Raw genomic sequence first — 16,215 nt, 5'->3', positions numbered from 1 at the left:
CCCGCGCTTTACGGGAGATGAGGTCAGCGTGGACCTGCGAACCCGGACCACCTGCTCAGTTCCTTCTCATGCAAGACTCGCCAGCCTCGAGTCGGTCTAGGGTGTAAACCCCAGTCGGATATGGCTTGTGGAAGCCGTCCCAGCCATAGCGCAGACGGCCGTAGCCAGGCCGACTAGGACTTGGAGCCAGCCGGCTTCCGAGGCAGCCGGCCACGGTTCCAGCCGGCTGCTTCTCAGCCGGCCTTTGCCGCGAGCCGGCCAACCTCAAGCCGGCTGCCGCGCGTCCATTGCCCTACCCGGGGTCTTCCCCCGACTCTAACAGCTGACTGTGTTGTCTTTTTACTTCTTATTGTGTAAATCCATTGTCTGATTCTCTTTTGGAAGAAAATATGTATATCTTACCTTGATGTGCTGGTATATAGTACTTTATATTTTTGCATGTATTTAACTGTGGTTTTCCTCTCGTGGATTCTGTTACATTGTCCATCAGTTGAGACTTGTGTTATTACTGTACTGGAGATTATAATTCAGATTTTATTGACTCTGTTCATCTCTTGTAGATGATGCAACAAGTAAGAATGAAAAGTTGCCTGACTCTCAGAAAATAATAAAAGAAACACGCCAGTGCCTATATTAATGCACTGTGATTCAAACCAGCCATGGGTTCAGAGCTTTTATCATTATTGGCTACTGGGTCTTAATTTGGGAGCGCAACCCCGAACTTGGCCTGCAGGAACTTGGTGAACCCGACGACCTCGTCCGTCTCCGGCAGGACGGCCTTGGCCGCGTCGACCTTGACGAAGCTGCAGCTCCACTTGCTGAGGAGCGGCGTGGTTGCCTCGTCCAGCATGGCGGCGCCACTGAGCCGCTCGCAGGCCCTGAGCGCCGGCAGGAAGCAGCCGAGCGCGATGTCGAGGAGCCCTGGCGCCTCGCCGGCGGAGAAGAATGTCCCGCCGTTGCTGCGCGCCGCGAAGGCCTCCTCGAGGAGCAGCAGCGCGGCGCGGGCCTCGGCGGCCGCCTTGGCCCGGGCCTCCGGCGTGGGCGCGAGGGACGCGGCGTCGAGCGCCGGCCAGAAGGTGCCGTCGACGTAGGCGGTCCAGAAGCGGTGCATGGCGCGCTCGTAGGGGTCCGAAGGGAGAAGGGTGGAGGGGGCGGCGGCGGGCCAGTGGTCGGCCTCGTGGACGTAGTGCGCGATGACGGCGGACTCGCAGATGGCGCGGCCGTCGGGGAGGAGGAGCACGGGGATCTTGCCGTAGACGGGGTTGGCGGCGAGGAGGCGGTCGCTCTTGCGCGGCTCGAAGCGCTCCTCGATGAGGGAGTACGGGACGCCGCGCAGCTCCAGCGCCATGCGCGCCCGCATCGTGAACGGGCTCATCCGCCCGCCCAGCACGCGCACCGCCGCCTCCTCCTCGTTGCCGCCCGCCGCTGCCACTGCCGCCGGAGCCATTGATGATCGATCTATGCTGTGTGCTGCTGCTGCTGCTTCGGATGCTTGGGTTGATCGGGGGTCGCCGCTGCTATTTAAGCTGAGCGAGAGAGTCTCGTTGACTGCTGGGAGCACGCGCGCGAGCTAACTGGTTTTAGGTGAGACCAACCAAAAAAACCCGTGGATGCGTGCTGGTTAGTTCGCGTGGGCTGCTGAGCGCCTGTCCGCTCTGGCTTCAGCTTTTTTTTCTTTTGAGGGTGAAACTGACACTTTATTCAAATCTGATAATGTTTGGAATACACAGACCATCAGGTGGCTCTATTAGCTAGACCTGACGTCCAAACTCAGCAGTAGTTGCTGATCGTGCCAGCCTATGAGTCTCCTGTTTCGAAGCTCTATTCTCATGCCTAAACACAGCCTCATCAAAGTGATCAGAGGTTGCTTTTATTTCTTCAAGGATCATGCTGTACTTCCCAGCAAAAGGTCTCTGCATATCATTCAGCACAGCAAGGCAAGCAGTCGCTAACTCGCTATGGTGATCCTTTGTAGGTGCAGGTCCTCGACAAGTGCTAGGGCTTCTCTACACGCCAGCGCCTCCATCACCGCTGGGTCGGCAATGCCCCGGATGGTTAACGTCAAGGCTCCCAGGAAATGGCCGGTCTCATCTCATCAGACCACACCAACAGCTCCACCTGGCATGGACTTTGCCATGGCGGCGTCGACATTTAGCTTTGCACACCCCGATCTGGGAGGAATCCACCTAGGGTGTTTCAGCTGAGCGGTTCCTGGAGCCACTTTAGTCGCAGAGTTGACAATATCAAGGTCTCTGAGGTACGCCTCAATGAACAGGTGGGTCAACAGAGGACTTTGAAACTCGTCTTCATGGATCATCCTCCGCCGCGCGTACCAGATCACCCATAAAGTGACCGCGACTCTAGCGAAATCACTCATGGTAGCGTCTCCATCAAAACAAAAAAGCCACACTTTCGCTGAGGGTGATTCATTCATGCAAATATGCTCGGCGATCCCTTCATCCCTCAGTGCCCAAACCGAGCGCGCAACAGTGCAATTAAGGAGTCCTCCGCTCCACAAAGCGAACATGCACGGCCATGTGCCTATGGCATCGGGAAATCCTATACACCGACTAGGTCGGTGCCTACCAGGCACCGCACACCCTGGCCGGGTATTGGGCCTGGCCCATTTTCACTTTTTTTTTTCTTTTTTTCGTTTTCATTTTCTGTTTTTTCTTTTTTGTTCATTTTTCTTTTTGTTCAAAATTGAAAAAGTTCAAATTTGAAAATAGTTCAAATTCGAAAGCGTCCAAATTTGAAAAGTGTTCAAAACGAAAAATGTTCAAAGCTAAAAATTGTTCGTATCGAAAAATGTTCATAATCGAATAATATTCAGATTTAAAATATGTTCATTTTCGAAAAATATTCAAATTTTGGGAAAATCGATATTCGTTTAAATTTAGAAATTCGTTTAAATTTTGAAATCTGTTCAAAATCTGAAATGTGTTCACTTTTCAAATTTGTTCAAATTTTTAAAAATGTTTAGGATTTAAAATTATCTATATTTTGAAAAATGTTTAAATCTTGAATTTGTTCAGATTTGAAAAACGTTCAAATATTTTTTAAGAAACCTCAAAATTTATTTTGGTTTAAAAAAAAACGTTGAGATTTAAAAATGCAAAAACAAAATAAAGGAAAGAAAAGGTTACCTGATGGGCCGCGGCCCATGAAACTGCTGCCTGCCCGTGGGGGTGCGCTGGCTTGTTTCCGCCGATCAGGTCGGCAGAAAGCACCTCCCTATGGCATCGCCATCTGGCAAACCCTATTCTCCGCCTATTGCGGGCGGTATCTGGCTCGCCGCAGAGAGGTGTTCCTATTATGGGCCGGCCCATTACCAGCGATGCGTTCCTGGTTTCCTGCCTTCCCGATACTTCTCCGGTTTTTCCATTTTCTGTCCTGGTTTTCTTCGGTTTTTCTTCTGATTCTTCTCCGATTTTTCATTTCCGATTTGTTCTGTTTCTGTTTTTTGTTTTTTGTTTACTTTCTTTCATCTAATATGAATAATTTCAAAATATGGAAAAAAAATGTAAACAAATTTCAAAATTGAACGAATTTTATATTCGAAATTTTTTGGGTTTGAACAATTTTTAAATTTGAACATTTTCAAAATTTGAACCTTTTCATATTTGAACATTTTTCAAATTTGATTTTTTTTAAATTTTACGTTTTTTAAATCCGAACAATTTTCATGTTTGAACATTTTTAGGATTAGAACATTTTTCAATTTTGTAAATTTTAAATTTAAAAACTTATTTAAAATACGAATACTAAAAAAAGTCCAGAAAACCGGAGTAAAATGAGTACAATTTACCTGCTAGCGATAGACTAGAACGTGCGAACAAAGAAGCCACGCTAGCATAAATGGGCCAGGCCCAGCTACAGGTGCCTTGAGCGGAGCCCCACGTAGGTAACGCTAAGGGCGGGAAATAGAGGCTCCTATACACCGCTCAGGTCAGTGTGTACCGCATGCCGCACACCCCTGGTCGGCTATTGGGCTTGACCCATTTCGGCCTTTTTCCTTCTTTTTCCGTTTTCTGATTATTCTTTCTCTTTTCTTTTTTGTTTCTTTTTCCTATTTTTTGTTTCATTTTTCCTTTTCCTTTTTTTCAAATTCGTAAAATGTTTAAATTTAAAAAATGTTCAATTTTGAAAACCGTTCAAACTTTCAAATTATTCAAAACTAAAAAATGTTCAAATTTTAAAAATGTTTAAATCTAAAAATTGTTCAAAGTTAAAAAATTGTTCGTAGTTGAAAAATGTTCATATTGAAAAAATTTCAAATTTAAAATATGTTTATGTTCGAAAAATGTTGAAATTTTAAAGAATATTCAAAAAAATAAAAAATGTTTAATCTCAAAAAATGTTCAAATTTGAAAATTGTTTAAATTCTGAAAATTGTTTTTATAAATTTATTTTTTGAAAAAATATAAAAATTGGAACTTTCGGATTTTAAAATAAACAGTTTTAGAAATATTTTTGCTTTTTAATAACGAAAATATGTAACAGAAAAGAAACGAGAATAAGAAAAACAAAAACAAACTTACCTGATGGGCCGCGGCCCACTACAGAACCGCCATCCGTACCGACCCAGTCTGTGTATAGCACCTCCCCAGGAACGTCCCTAGCGACAATCGCCCCGTTCGTTCTGGGCTAGCAATTTTTCTTCACTGCCTAGCTATTCTATCATGCATGGGCTTTGCGCTGGGCTTCATAAAGAAAACCAGCCACAGTGACTTTTTCTCTCTGTTTTCCGAAGAAAAAAACATTCACATCGGCGAATGAATTATATACGTGTATGTGTATGTGGGCCATTGCTCATGCATGTAAGAATGAATACAAATCGCGTAGTGCCGTAGTGTGATCTCATGGCTCCGTCCAACACAAATAAAAACTAATTAAGGAGCAGCGACCGCAAATCCGACAAGCTCAAGGTCATCGGTGTCGCCACGACGAGGCCGCCGTAGAGACACCGTGGATGTGATTCGATGCTATCACCATACATCTTCCACTACTTTCCATCCCGCGGGCCTCGGGCGCTTCACTAAAGGGTGGCAATGAGAGAGCTAGTGGATGGAGAGAGGGAGAGCTGGTGGATGGAGAGAGGAGGGAGAGCTGGTGGGGAGTTGTTGTAGATCCATATCAAGCTCGGGAGTAGACCGGTATATATGGCCACTAATATGATGGGGGTGCATCTAGCTTTAGGAATAACGTAAGTGGTGTATGTATATCTATATGGCCATGCACAATTACAAGAGCGATGTGCTCACAGCTGCCCAAGCTCCGCAAGGTGAGGAAGAAGAAAGAGGGCCACCATGTGAAGTTGGGGCTTGAAGATCTAGGGCCACATACACGCGGTTGCGGATTTTGACATGATGGAGCGAGGCGACAGAGGCGGGAGCAGGCTCGGGGTCAGCAAAAGGGATTCATGCCATAGGTGGAGGAGTGAGACGAGGCCATGACGGTGGTGGGAGAGGTGCAGGAGTGTCATATTAGATTGTTTTAGAGACGCAGATGCGTGATACCATGTAGATTGAGAAATTGGATTCAACATGTGATTGTATTGATCTTGGGTGTATCTACACTACATGATGGTAACAAAATCGATCTGCACCTAACCCTAGTGAATATCAACCTTTTACAGATTCAGAAGGAATAAGGAAGGATAGGAACCGAGTTCTACTTACAATTTTTTTTGAATTAAGAAGCATTGCTCACCATTTCATTGATCATGAAACCCATAAAACATAGTCGTGCCCAAGAAATTCCTTGGTACATGGTGACCTACTTTTACAAATTATATTACGAATTTCCATTGTGAAGACCGGATCGACAATCTAGCTAGAACGACAGAAGGCGTTAAGAGCTCTAAATACATGGCATTCGCAAGCGAGCGTGCAAATCAAATCAATCCCTTGATTAACTATCACACCTAAAATGATTAAGCCCTTACCCCTACGTACCTAATAAAGCGTAATTAACCTCAACGGCTAGTTACACGCACGCACACTCCACGCGCGCACACACACGCATGCATGCACCTGGAGTACAACCACAGCCATGGCTCAAAACAAAGCGTACTTGCGCCTACAGTACTATCTAAGAACAAATAGAAGTAAAGAAGAACATAAATGTGGTACAAGGATAGACCACCAAACTTGGGTCGATGCATGTGATCGCCATAAATCCCACCAGCACCATTCCTATGTACTCTTTTAGTCTACATTTTAGGAAAAATCAGATAAATTAGTAGTGCATTTATAGTACTACTTAAATTGATAAACAACCAATCTAAGCTATATTAAAAATAGTGACATCCAATAGATAAATGAGGACTACTTCGTTTTTCATGTTTTTGTTAACTAAAAGCTAGAATGTAGAGTATTTCATAACAAATTTTAGACATAGAATGCAAAGTATTTCAGAACGGAGGAAGTACATGTTCATCGCACAATTCGTTTGTATTTTTTTAATTACATAGATCATCAACAACAATAAAAAGATTCCAAAAAATAATAAAAAGTATAAATAGATACTTAGAGCACATAGCAACGACTATAGATATTAGCATAAGCCAAAAGCCAGCCGCCGTCCCTGCTCCTCAATCACTGGAACCGACTAAAATTTATTGCAATAGAGTTTGTCATAGTAGATACACGAAAAGTTGTCGTGCCAAGGCCCAAAAAACTAACACATCAGAGCGTTAGCCATTGCCATGATAACAACCGTAGCAGATCAGATCAGAAGAGACTGACGTAAAACCACATCATTAAAGACAAAACCAACTCTATCTTAGCAGATCGGCTGGACACGCGACTCCACGCGCTATCCGCCGACGCTAGACGCACCACCAAAACAAGGATAAGGTAGGAAGAACCCTATGCCAGATTTAGGATGTCGCCACCGCCTTACTATCATGAAGAAAGCAAGGAAAAAACCTAAACCAAAAAATTAAAACACTCCCACCGGCAAGATGCCATATTAATCCCCATGGATCCCATCTAAAGGTATATATGATGCCCCCCATAGGGGGCCTCACAGCGATTAGAGCACGTGGGCCGTCGGATCACTCCATCTTCGCATCTCGTCCGTCCATTCTGGGAGAGAGCAAGCGTGCTGATTGGCTAGCTAAAGTCATGCAATAGCCGTGGGTTACCCGTCTCTGACTGCTTGTGGGCTCCACCTTTCGTCGGGTCCGCTCGTCTGTCACTGCAGCTAGGATTTGGTTTGGTCGGGCGTGGCTTTGGCTAGTGGAAAAGATCTCCACCCGCGGGGTAGATTGGGGCTTTCCACCTGGTGCTGCCCACCCAATCCCTAGCGTAGCCGCCTGCCCAATCCTCCCGCACACGAACTCCTCCCCAATCACTTTCGTTCTAGCGCCGCCGCCACTACCGCCAATGTCCTCCTCCCACACCATGCCTCTCCCCTCGCGGCGCCTAAGCAGCCCGCCGCCACGCACTGTGCCGTTGCCGGCAGGAGAGGATGGAGGCCGACGGGAGCAGCGGAGCCCCTGCACCGCAGCCGCGCATCGCGCCATCGCCGGGAGGAGCTGCTGGAATCCGGCAGGAGAAGCGCAACCCTGCGCTCGCACCACCGCTGCGCGTCATGCCATCGGTGGGGGGAGCGGCTGGTGGAGCTCCGCCCTTCCTGCACGTATTTGATGGGAGGCTGGAGGTGGCATCGCAAGCCTCTTCCTCGGGCCTGACGAGGGACGGGGCCGACGGCATCGAGGCGAGGCCGGGAAGGAGGAGGCGCGCTGGGCGGCGCTTGGCTGAATCCCGGTGGGAGCTAGAGATGCGTCGCGCATGGTCGGCGCTGTCCTCATACCCGACAACTGCTACGGCGCCTCTCGAGCCGCGCCCGTGCCGTCTCGTCGCTGGTAGGAGCACCGAGGTGAACGAGATGCAGCTCGTGTATTTGCAGCACTCCATCTTTCTCTTTTGCTTTCCACTGTCTCCCTAATCAGCTTTCTCCATCCTTGACCAGGAAGGAGGACACCAACGCGCATCGCGAGCCCAACCCTAGCCGCCTGACCGCATCTTTCCTCTCCCGTGCTCCCGTCTCGGGCTCCCTCCCCTCTGCCTAGTGCTCAATTGGAGGTACGGGAGCTGCCGGTCGCGCCGCTGCTGCCTCCTCCTCGGTGCCAAGCGGGAGGACACGGTCTGCCGGGACGCCGCTCGCGTTGGTTCTTAGAAGGAGGGGTAGGATGAGAGCGGCTCCATCCCGCTCGTGCTGAAGCACGCGAGCAGCAACAGCTCGCCAGGGCCCGACGGCTGATGCTGGGGAGAGAGGAGGCGGAACAGGGAGGAGACGGAGGAGATGCAGCTGCAGTGGAAGAACGACTGGGAACTGCTGCAAGGGAAGGGAGACTCTAGCCTACTGAAGGCAAAGAAGAAATGCGATGATTGGGAGAAGATTAAAGTTCTGATTGGTGAACTGGTATCTTGCTGTTTTATCTCATCAACAATCATAGATTTGTGAACTGGTATTCATGTTTTTAACTGTTCCTATGCATTTTCCATTCTAGGCCAGCATCCCGTTTCTTTATCCGAAGATGTAGTAACCAGGTGCGTCGGTCCCGGCTCTCTCCCTTTCCCTGTAGGCTTGTAGCTACCACTGCTAATTTGCTGCTCCTTTTCTATTCTGCTCTTTTCCCATGCTATTGTTATAACTTCCACCGTTAATTTTACCATTGATTTGGTGTTTCGGTAACTGAAGCTTGATCTTCTCTTGACTGCAAACATGTTCTCAGAATAATGTTGGTACATCAAAAAACTTTGAGCATCTTATGCCTCAAATCTGGGGTGAAATCAAATATCTTTGACATTTTGAATGCAGCCTTATTTACATTGTGCTCACCATGTTCTAAATCTGACAGCTGATGGTCTGTGGTTTTTGTGCTTTTGGCCTTGCTATTCATGCGTTCTCATTGCATGCCTCATGCTCATGTGTTGTCTTCTGGGTGTCTGTAGTTTCTGGTGCCCTTTGCACCTGCAGATAGAGCTGTTGAGAACAGCCAGAGTCGTAGATCAATGGGCCAGCATCTTGCATCCGTGAGAGTAGGTCCTGCCCATTGTATGCCACTTGCAGTTTATTTTGCTTTTTATGCGATTTGCTCAATTCCTGGATGCTTTTGTGTGTCTTGACTCGGCAGATTAGCTCCTCTCTCAAGCTCTCCGTCGTGCCACCATCTTGACCAGGCCGGAGGACTACGGACAGAGACCTTGCTGCAAACGGCGGTCCATTGTTTGGGATTGGGGGCCTCTGATGTGAGGTGCTTGCCCCTGGTTCCGCAGAGAGAACGCCACCAATTCGTCCATCCTCATCCCCAGAAGGCAGCCACAGATCTAGGTTTTTTCTCTCTTTCTATCGATGTGTGTGCTGCTGCAGCTAGTGTTAAGCAAAATATTTTCTTAAACGATTCTGTTTTTGCAGCTCGGTTTTGCATCACTGAACCATGATATGAGCAATTATGTTCTTAGAGAAATGATGGACCTCTGACTATGTAGCAGATTTTTCACCTTAGAGACATATGTTAAAGGTCCATTTAAATTTCTCATGTAGTTTAGTATGTGCTTGAGGTTTCACTGCTGTCAGCTAACTAATGCAATTATGTTGTGTTGATGATTATTACCGTGCCCATTAGAGATGTCATATTTGTTCTTTATGCAGTCTATGCTTTCAGGTTTCTGATGCATATCTATCCTATTATAGCTCGGAGTCGATAGTCCTCTGCTGCTTCACAGTTTGAGCTATGAATTCCATCATTACAGGTTAATACCCATGGATTTCTGAATACTTTTCCCATAAATTTCCAAATACATTCGAATACTTTTCCGCTGAATAGTTCTTTTGTATTGTTCTATGGTTCTAACACATATTAGTATTTGGAGGGCATTCACTGTATCATTCTCTTTTTAAATGCTTAGCTGGTTGAGAGTAAGTTAGATATTATTTTCTGGATGTTTGGAGCTGACATACAAGGTTCTTTCTTATCGAATCCTCTAACCTTTATCTTCAAGCAGATATCTACTACTTTGTTGCTGGGGTTAACAGAGATGACCAAATGCATATTTCTTAAGAACCGCTGAAATAATCTTGGGGCATCTGCGGTAGTTCTTTCTATGCTGGCTGGTGGCGAGCAGTACCAAGGTGCATGTGAGCTCCTGTAGTCCCGCTTCTTTTATTGATGTCACCTGGGGAGATTTCTTGGACTCCAATTTGTGACATAGGTTTGCTCTGTATATATGATGCATCTGTGGCTTAGGATAAAAAAATCCTGATATTTTTTTCACAAATGGGTGATTCTCATCTGGACATGTATTTAGGATGTGCCATTTGCATCCAAACAAACCGCTCAGTTCACACAGCTTAAATATACAAACTTAAAAGTCTGTTTGTGTAATGAGCCAGACAAATAAAACATATGGTTTGTTAGCTGAAGAAATGAACATATGTTATAAATTTAAAGGCTTCATGTTTTCTTCTCGTGGCAGTGCTTACGAAATGTGTGCGAGATCCACTGTGATCCAAATTGTCTCTTGGGACCTTCACCTGGATACAAAAATCTACAACTATGTAGCCAATTTAGAATCCTAATTGTATATCCTAGAATCAGTGTAGGTGATCTGTTTGGACTATGATGATGGTTTTCTAAAATGTATTAACTTGATGTTAGGTTACTAATATGCAGAATTAGAAATCTACGGTTTGACTGCGGTGAGGGTTTAAAGCTGCATACCATCTTTTCCCACCTACCAACTCATTCATCTATCCCATGATTTATATGTAGATTATCTGACTCATTTTTAGTCGCGGACATGAGCTTCGACTACTGAATGGTTTGAAACATGCCTACTGGATTATGAGTCTGCTTTAAATTATGGTCACCCGACATATAGAGCAGGTGGTGTTTCCTTGTGTCCCATTACTAACCCTTTCACAGCTCATACTAGATAGCATAGTACATTGCATGGTAGTATGGTTCAAGCACATGCCAATTTTTTTTGGGAATTACCTCTCCATTCTCCCTCTGTTTATATTCTCCACCAACCAGTCATATTACACGGGAGAAAATTTGAACATCCAGTCCATATAAAATTATAAATAGTTGAATCTTGTGTGCCGTCAGTTATTAGGAGATAATCCTAGGCTAAGTCACTTTTCCAGGAATTAGGCACAGCTTAGTGCATACTGATTCCTGCATAGTTTGCAATGCACAGAGGGCAAACAAATGCCAGGAAGCAGACTGCTATGGGTTGTTACTTGAGCATTGGTCTTCTCCCAGCTTTTTTCTATTAGCATATTGATTTTTTTGTGAAAATTAAGAGGACAAGAAGCTACTTGTAAGCATGTATATTTTGCAGCACGTAGTCTAAAAATAAATTTTCATCTAATTCTTTTTGTCTACAGGTTGATAGGTTTACTGCCAGGTTTAGATCTTCCTTTCAGGCAGCATACATCATGTCCATTATTTCTTGGGATTTTAGTGATGGCCATTATATTGTACCAGCACATCGGCTATATCCCGTGCCTGTTTTGATCAATATATGGTATGTGTTTCTTGGGATTTTTCTTGTCTTTTGAGGCATCACTGGCGGAGGAGCTGGAGAAGGCGCCAGGGCTCCGTGAGGCAGCTGACGGACCAGGTCCTGGATGAGCGTGAGAAGGCAATGCGATTGAAGGTGAGGGATTTGGAGCTGAGGGACGACAAGCAGAGGCGGCTGGTGGCAGAGCTCATGCGGCTCATTGGGATGCCCCAGGTCAGTATGTTTTCCTCTGCACATTCTTGGACCGGCAAAAAAAATACATTTTTCTCTATACATTCTTTGCTCTATGTTGTGTTCAAATGTATTGTCCTGAAGATCTGACTACCACTATGTTCATTCCAAAGTTCATGGTTTAAGCAAATCCATTTAAGCTAAAGAATGCCAAATCATCTTAGGTTTGCTTAGTCTCAGGTTTGCCAAATTATCTCAGGTTTTCTCGCATCTGGTTATTGCCCGGTAGGGGATCTGCTATCTTCGTGGTTTCCTCAACAGGTTTCTTCACATCCGTTGCATCGTACTTTGTTTGGTTTGTTCCAATGTGTGTGTGTGTTCACTATTTTTCTCCTAGATCATGAATTGTTTTGCCCCGATGTGCATTTACTTCAACATAACGGCGTTCTATGAAACGACAAGCTAGCTGCAGGAGAGAAGATCAATCTATGTATTCTTCAATGTACTCAATAGCTTTCTTTTAATGAAATTTAGCCTGCATCCAAAGATAGCTTGCCTATACATTATACAACCTCTATATAGGTATAAATTAAGCCCTGCCATGAACCTATTTTTGTTTTTGCCATTCTGAATGAGGTGCAAAACTTCTCATGTTCTGTAACGATATTAGTACAAAAACATATTTGCTCTCTGTAAGATATTTTTATACCAATGCTTGCTGTAAATAAGGTCACTATTGGTTATATGACTTCCACTTTTAAATTTAATTCACATGTTGGTGCCAGTTTTGTACAATTTTAGACTTGTTCTATGATATCGTTTCTGAAATCAACTTATAAATCATATTCTGGCTGCAGTTTTGACCATGTTTCATCGTAGGAGACGATTCTTTTCAGTCCAGGGTCGCTTCATGCTTTTGCTTGCTGGTCACCTGGTCTATATGGTTGGTACCTACTTTTACTGCCCAGCTTCTTATTCACAGTTTGTACATATATTTTGCCACCTATATTTTGTGTCCGAACACATGTAACTATGTATATTTCAGATTGCAGTACATGAAAACAACTATTGGCGAAGCAGCAAGGCGAAGTTGCACGCTGACCAACATGGTAACCTCTTCGTGCCAGGGGTAAGCTGATCAATGACGTATGTCGCTATTTACCTCTCTTGCTAATTTTTGCCATGTTTGCGGTAAAATCAATAATATAGTCACCTTACATGGAGCTTTATGCCTGGTTTGTGCTAAATCCATTTGTTCACCATGGCTATTGCTGCTATTATTAGGATACTAGGATACTGCTATTCTTTTTAATTCTATGGTTTAGTATTGGTAATTCTAATACTCGATTGTTATAATTTTCTTCTCTATATGCTTATATGTGGATATATGTCAACCTTAAACTGTAATTCATGCCTTTTTCTGCTTCAAGGTTTCTCTGCTATTTTTGGACCTTAAGAGATTGCTGATATAGCTTGAAGTATTATCAATTTAGGACCAGAAAGATGTTCAAGCGGTTTCTTTTAAAAACCAACCATAGTTGCGCATTAGAGAGACTACAGTAGGGTGTGTGTTCTCTAAGTAACAATTAACAAGCTCTTGCAACTAAAAAAAGCAAATGTTACGTGAATGAACTAGGAAATTTTCCATAGAAAATGGTTTCGTACTGCAAGGCTGATGTAGTTAAGTGAATGAACTGGGACATCCACCTCTGAAAAAATATTTCCTTGCCATTTTTATTGTAAAATCAATGAAAAATATTTGTAGATGTATGCACGTTAGAGCATCTCCTCTGTCTTTTGTCTCTAACTAAGTTTTATTTCTTCCCACAATTATTACCTATCACTATGTATGTCCATATCTATTGGAGTATATCCCTTAGTTTTTTCTGCTATTAAGAATTTTAGAATAGCTACAATTCTCTTATTTTTTCTGTGTGGGTATATAGATTGACATTGCACTTGCTGCAGGATGTCCTGCTATACAGGGATGCCCCCTTTTATTGCGGCACTAGGCGAGAGGAGCACTGTCAGCCGCTGCATTGCAACTTTGAGCCGAGGTGAGCCGCCTTTGATCTACTTCCTCGTCCTCTTGCACACTCGCAATGTTCTCCTCTACCCACCTGTGAGTTACTCCTCCATTGCAGAGCTACTAGCCTAGCTACATATGCACGTACGTCGCCTCAATTAAATATAACCAGATGGAGTACATCATATGATTTTTATTACCATGCTTGCCAGTTATAATGATGGAAAATCAAGCAGAGCCACTTGGTATATTTTCTTAGTCTATTAAAGTTTTTTATGTGGTTACCTTTTCTTCTTTGCCTCCTGTCAGTCTGATTAGTACAAGGGTGTTGTTTGTTGTGTAGTAAGGTACTGAGGTGCTGTTTGCTTTTAAGTACAAATGATAACTTGGTTGCTTAAAATGCAGATGTTGTTTGCTCTTTACCTTCCTTACTTGAAAATAATAATTTGACTGTAAAATGGGCAGTCCACAACTTCTCCTTAATTTGCACGTCCTGGAAAGAAAACTGGAGCTATGGCCCCTTTTAACACCATATTTATAGGTAAATGATTATAAAAGCCAATGTCAGGAAGTATTGTGGCGTGGTGGTCGTCTGATTTAGATATGCTTACTTGCAATTCTTTTGATGGTTATTTGTACTTTGTTTTTGTGGCAGCAAGTAATAAATCTTACATATCGATTATTCTACTATGCATATTTTGTTGAATCTATCTTGAGTTTGTTTCATATCTGCTGAAAAAACAATTTGTCACATCATCAGTCTCATGCAAATAAAAAGAGTCTGTAATGAAGAACAAAAACCGTTCTCATATTGTTCATTTGTAGATGTATGAAAAATAATCTAGCTTTGGGCAAGTCACATGCAACCTCATATATGTTGTTGCGTTTTTACCGAATAACTCAGAATTCATTGGTTTCTGATTATAATATGCACTTTCCTACTGAACTTTTGTAAATATCGCCACTATTGTTTCAATACTGCATACATGTTTGTGTGTCCATCATTACATTGCATAGATGAAATTCAATTTATTTCAAACTCAATATTTTGAATGCACTAACCCTGTATAAACTGCATTCATTTCAGTGCAGGCATGACTTCCCACTGGGATATGTACAAAAGTTCAAGGGAGCACTAAGCCAACTATTTGACAGCCAGGGATAATGTTACCCTGCACCAACGGACCCTACTGCCGAGGAGGTACATATTCTTATCGACTATTTTCATGCTTCATTGGTTTAGAAGTCAACCATGTTTACTTTTTATGGCTGATGTTTCGGTTGTGTTATATTGTTGTGATCCATTTATATTTATCTAATATAAGGAGGAGCAAAAGAAGTTCCTGCAGTTTGTTTGCATATTTATATTTTTACTAGGCTTCAGTGATTACTGAAAATGAGTCATCGACCGTGTTGTCGGGCACTGCACCACAAGTCATGTTACTTATATGTGGTCTTGTAATATTTATTAAATGTTCTCTTTGCCTTTTTTATTTTCTCGAAAGCATGAACTTGAACATAAAATCGGATGTTCCACATTGTCTGCAATATTCAGTGTTCTTTCTAATTACTGGAATGAAATGAAGTGGCGTGGCTAAAACTCACCCTTTTCTTGGTTATACCATAGCAGTAAATTCAAGTAAAAATGTTATAGTTCAGCCTATTGATATGATGTTAGTTAGGTGATGCCACTTTGTTGTTCATTTTATCCAGTTGACATTGTGAGCATCTGCCAATTTCGTCTTCGTCTCTTCATGTTGGTTGCTGCTGTGTGTTACTCCAACTTGATCGCATCTTACAATTTCTTCTTCGTCTCTTACATGTTGCTTGCTGCTATGTGTTAGTTCACTTGATCGCATCTGCCAATTCCGTCTTCGTCTCTTCATGTTGGTTGCTGCTGTGTGTTAGTCCACTTGATCGCATCTGCCAATTTCGTCTTCGTCTCTTCATATTGGTTGCTGCTGTGTGTTAGTCGTAGTTGTCTACTAACCATGTCTTGGTTCCTAAAAATAATTTTTTTCCTCATTTCTGTGATTTTCATTCAAAGGTTCAGATACTCGATTATGCTTTCGATTTCTTCTCTGGTTCATATATTTCAGTGAAAATATTTTAGTGTTCTCTTTTCCAGTGACTTCTTATATATTGTGTGTTTTCAGCTACCTTGCATTTGTTGGCCCTCTCATTAGTGCATTCTTCCATGGTTTATGCCGTGGTGTTTTCAGTTACTTCATATTCAGCATGGTTTATGCTATGCTTCATTTATGTCAGGTTCATACTTGCTTAGTTGATATCTCGCTGGCAATTGGCTTCATAACGATGCTTGCTTAGTTGATTTGTACTGGCAATAGGATTCAGAACGAACTAGATTTTGCAGTTGCATGAGTTAAGCATTTTTTCTTAGTTTCTGTTGGCATCATGTAGTCGTGGTGTTGTCACACTACTGAAGTATATTATATCTTCGTTGGCATCATCTAC

At 43.5% G+C, this 16,215-nt stretch overlaps 1 protein-coding gene across 1 annotated transcript; it reads right to left on the bottom strand.

The window, feature by feature from the left end:
• Positions 1 to 697: 697 nt before the first annotated feature.
• LOC124664189 (probable glutathione S-transferase BZ2) lies at positions 698 to 1,447 on the bottom strand. The gene has a single exon (XM_047201767.1). It carries the CDS (start codon positions 1,445 to 1,447, stop codon positions 698 to 700), a length of 750 nt encoding a protein of 249 aa, XP_047057723.1.
• Between the last annotated feature and the right edge of the window lie 14,768 nt (positions 1,448 to 16,215).

This window comes from Lolium rigidum, chromosome 6 (genome assembly GCF_022539505.1).
Source record: "Lolium rigidum isolate FL_2022 chromosome 6, APGP_CSIRO_Lrig_0.1, whole genome shotgun sequence".
Classification (NCBI taxonomy): Eukaryota; Viridiplantae; Streptophyta; class Magnoliopsida; order Poales; family Poaceae; genus Lolium; species Lolium rigidum.
This window is presented reverse-complemented; position numbering and strand designations above follow the sequence as displayed.

What these genes read in the sequence shown, in the direction of transcription:
- LOC124664189 (XM_047201767.1), bottom strand. Translation starts at nt 1,447, where the DNA reads ATGGCTCCGGCGGCAGTGGCAGCGGCGGGCGGCAACGAGGAGGAGGCG.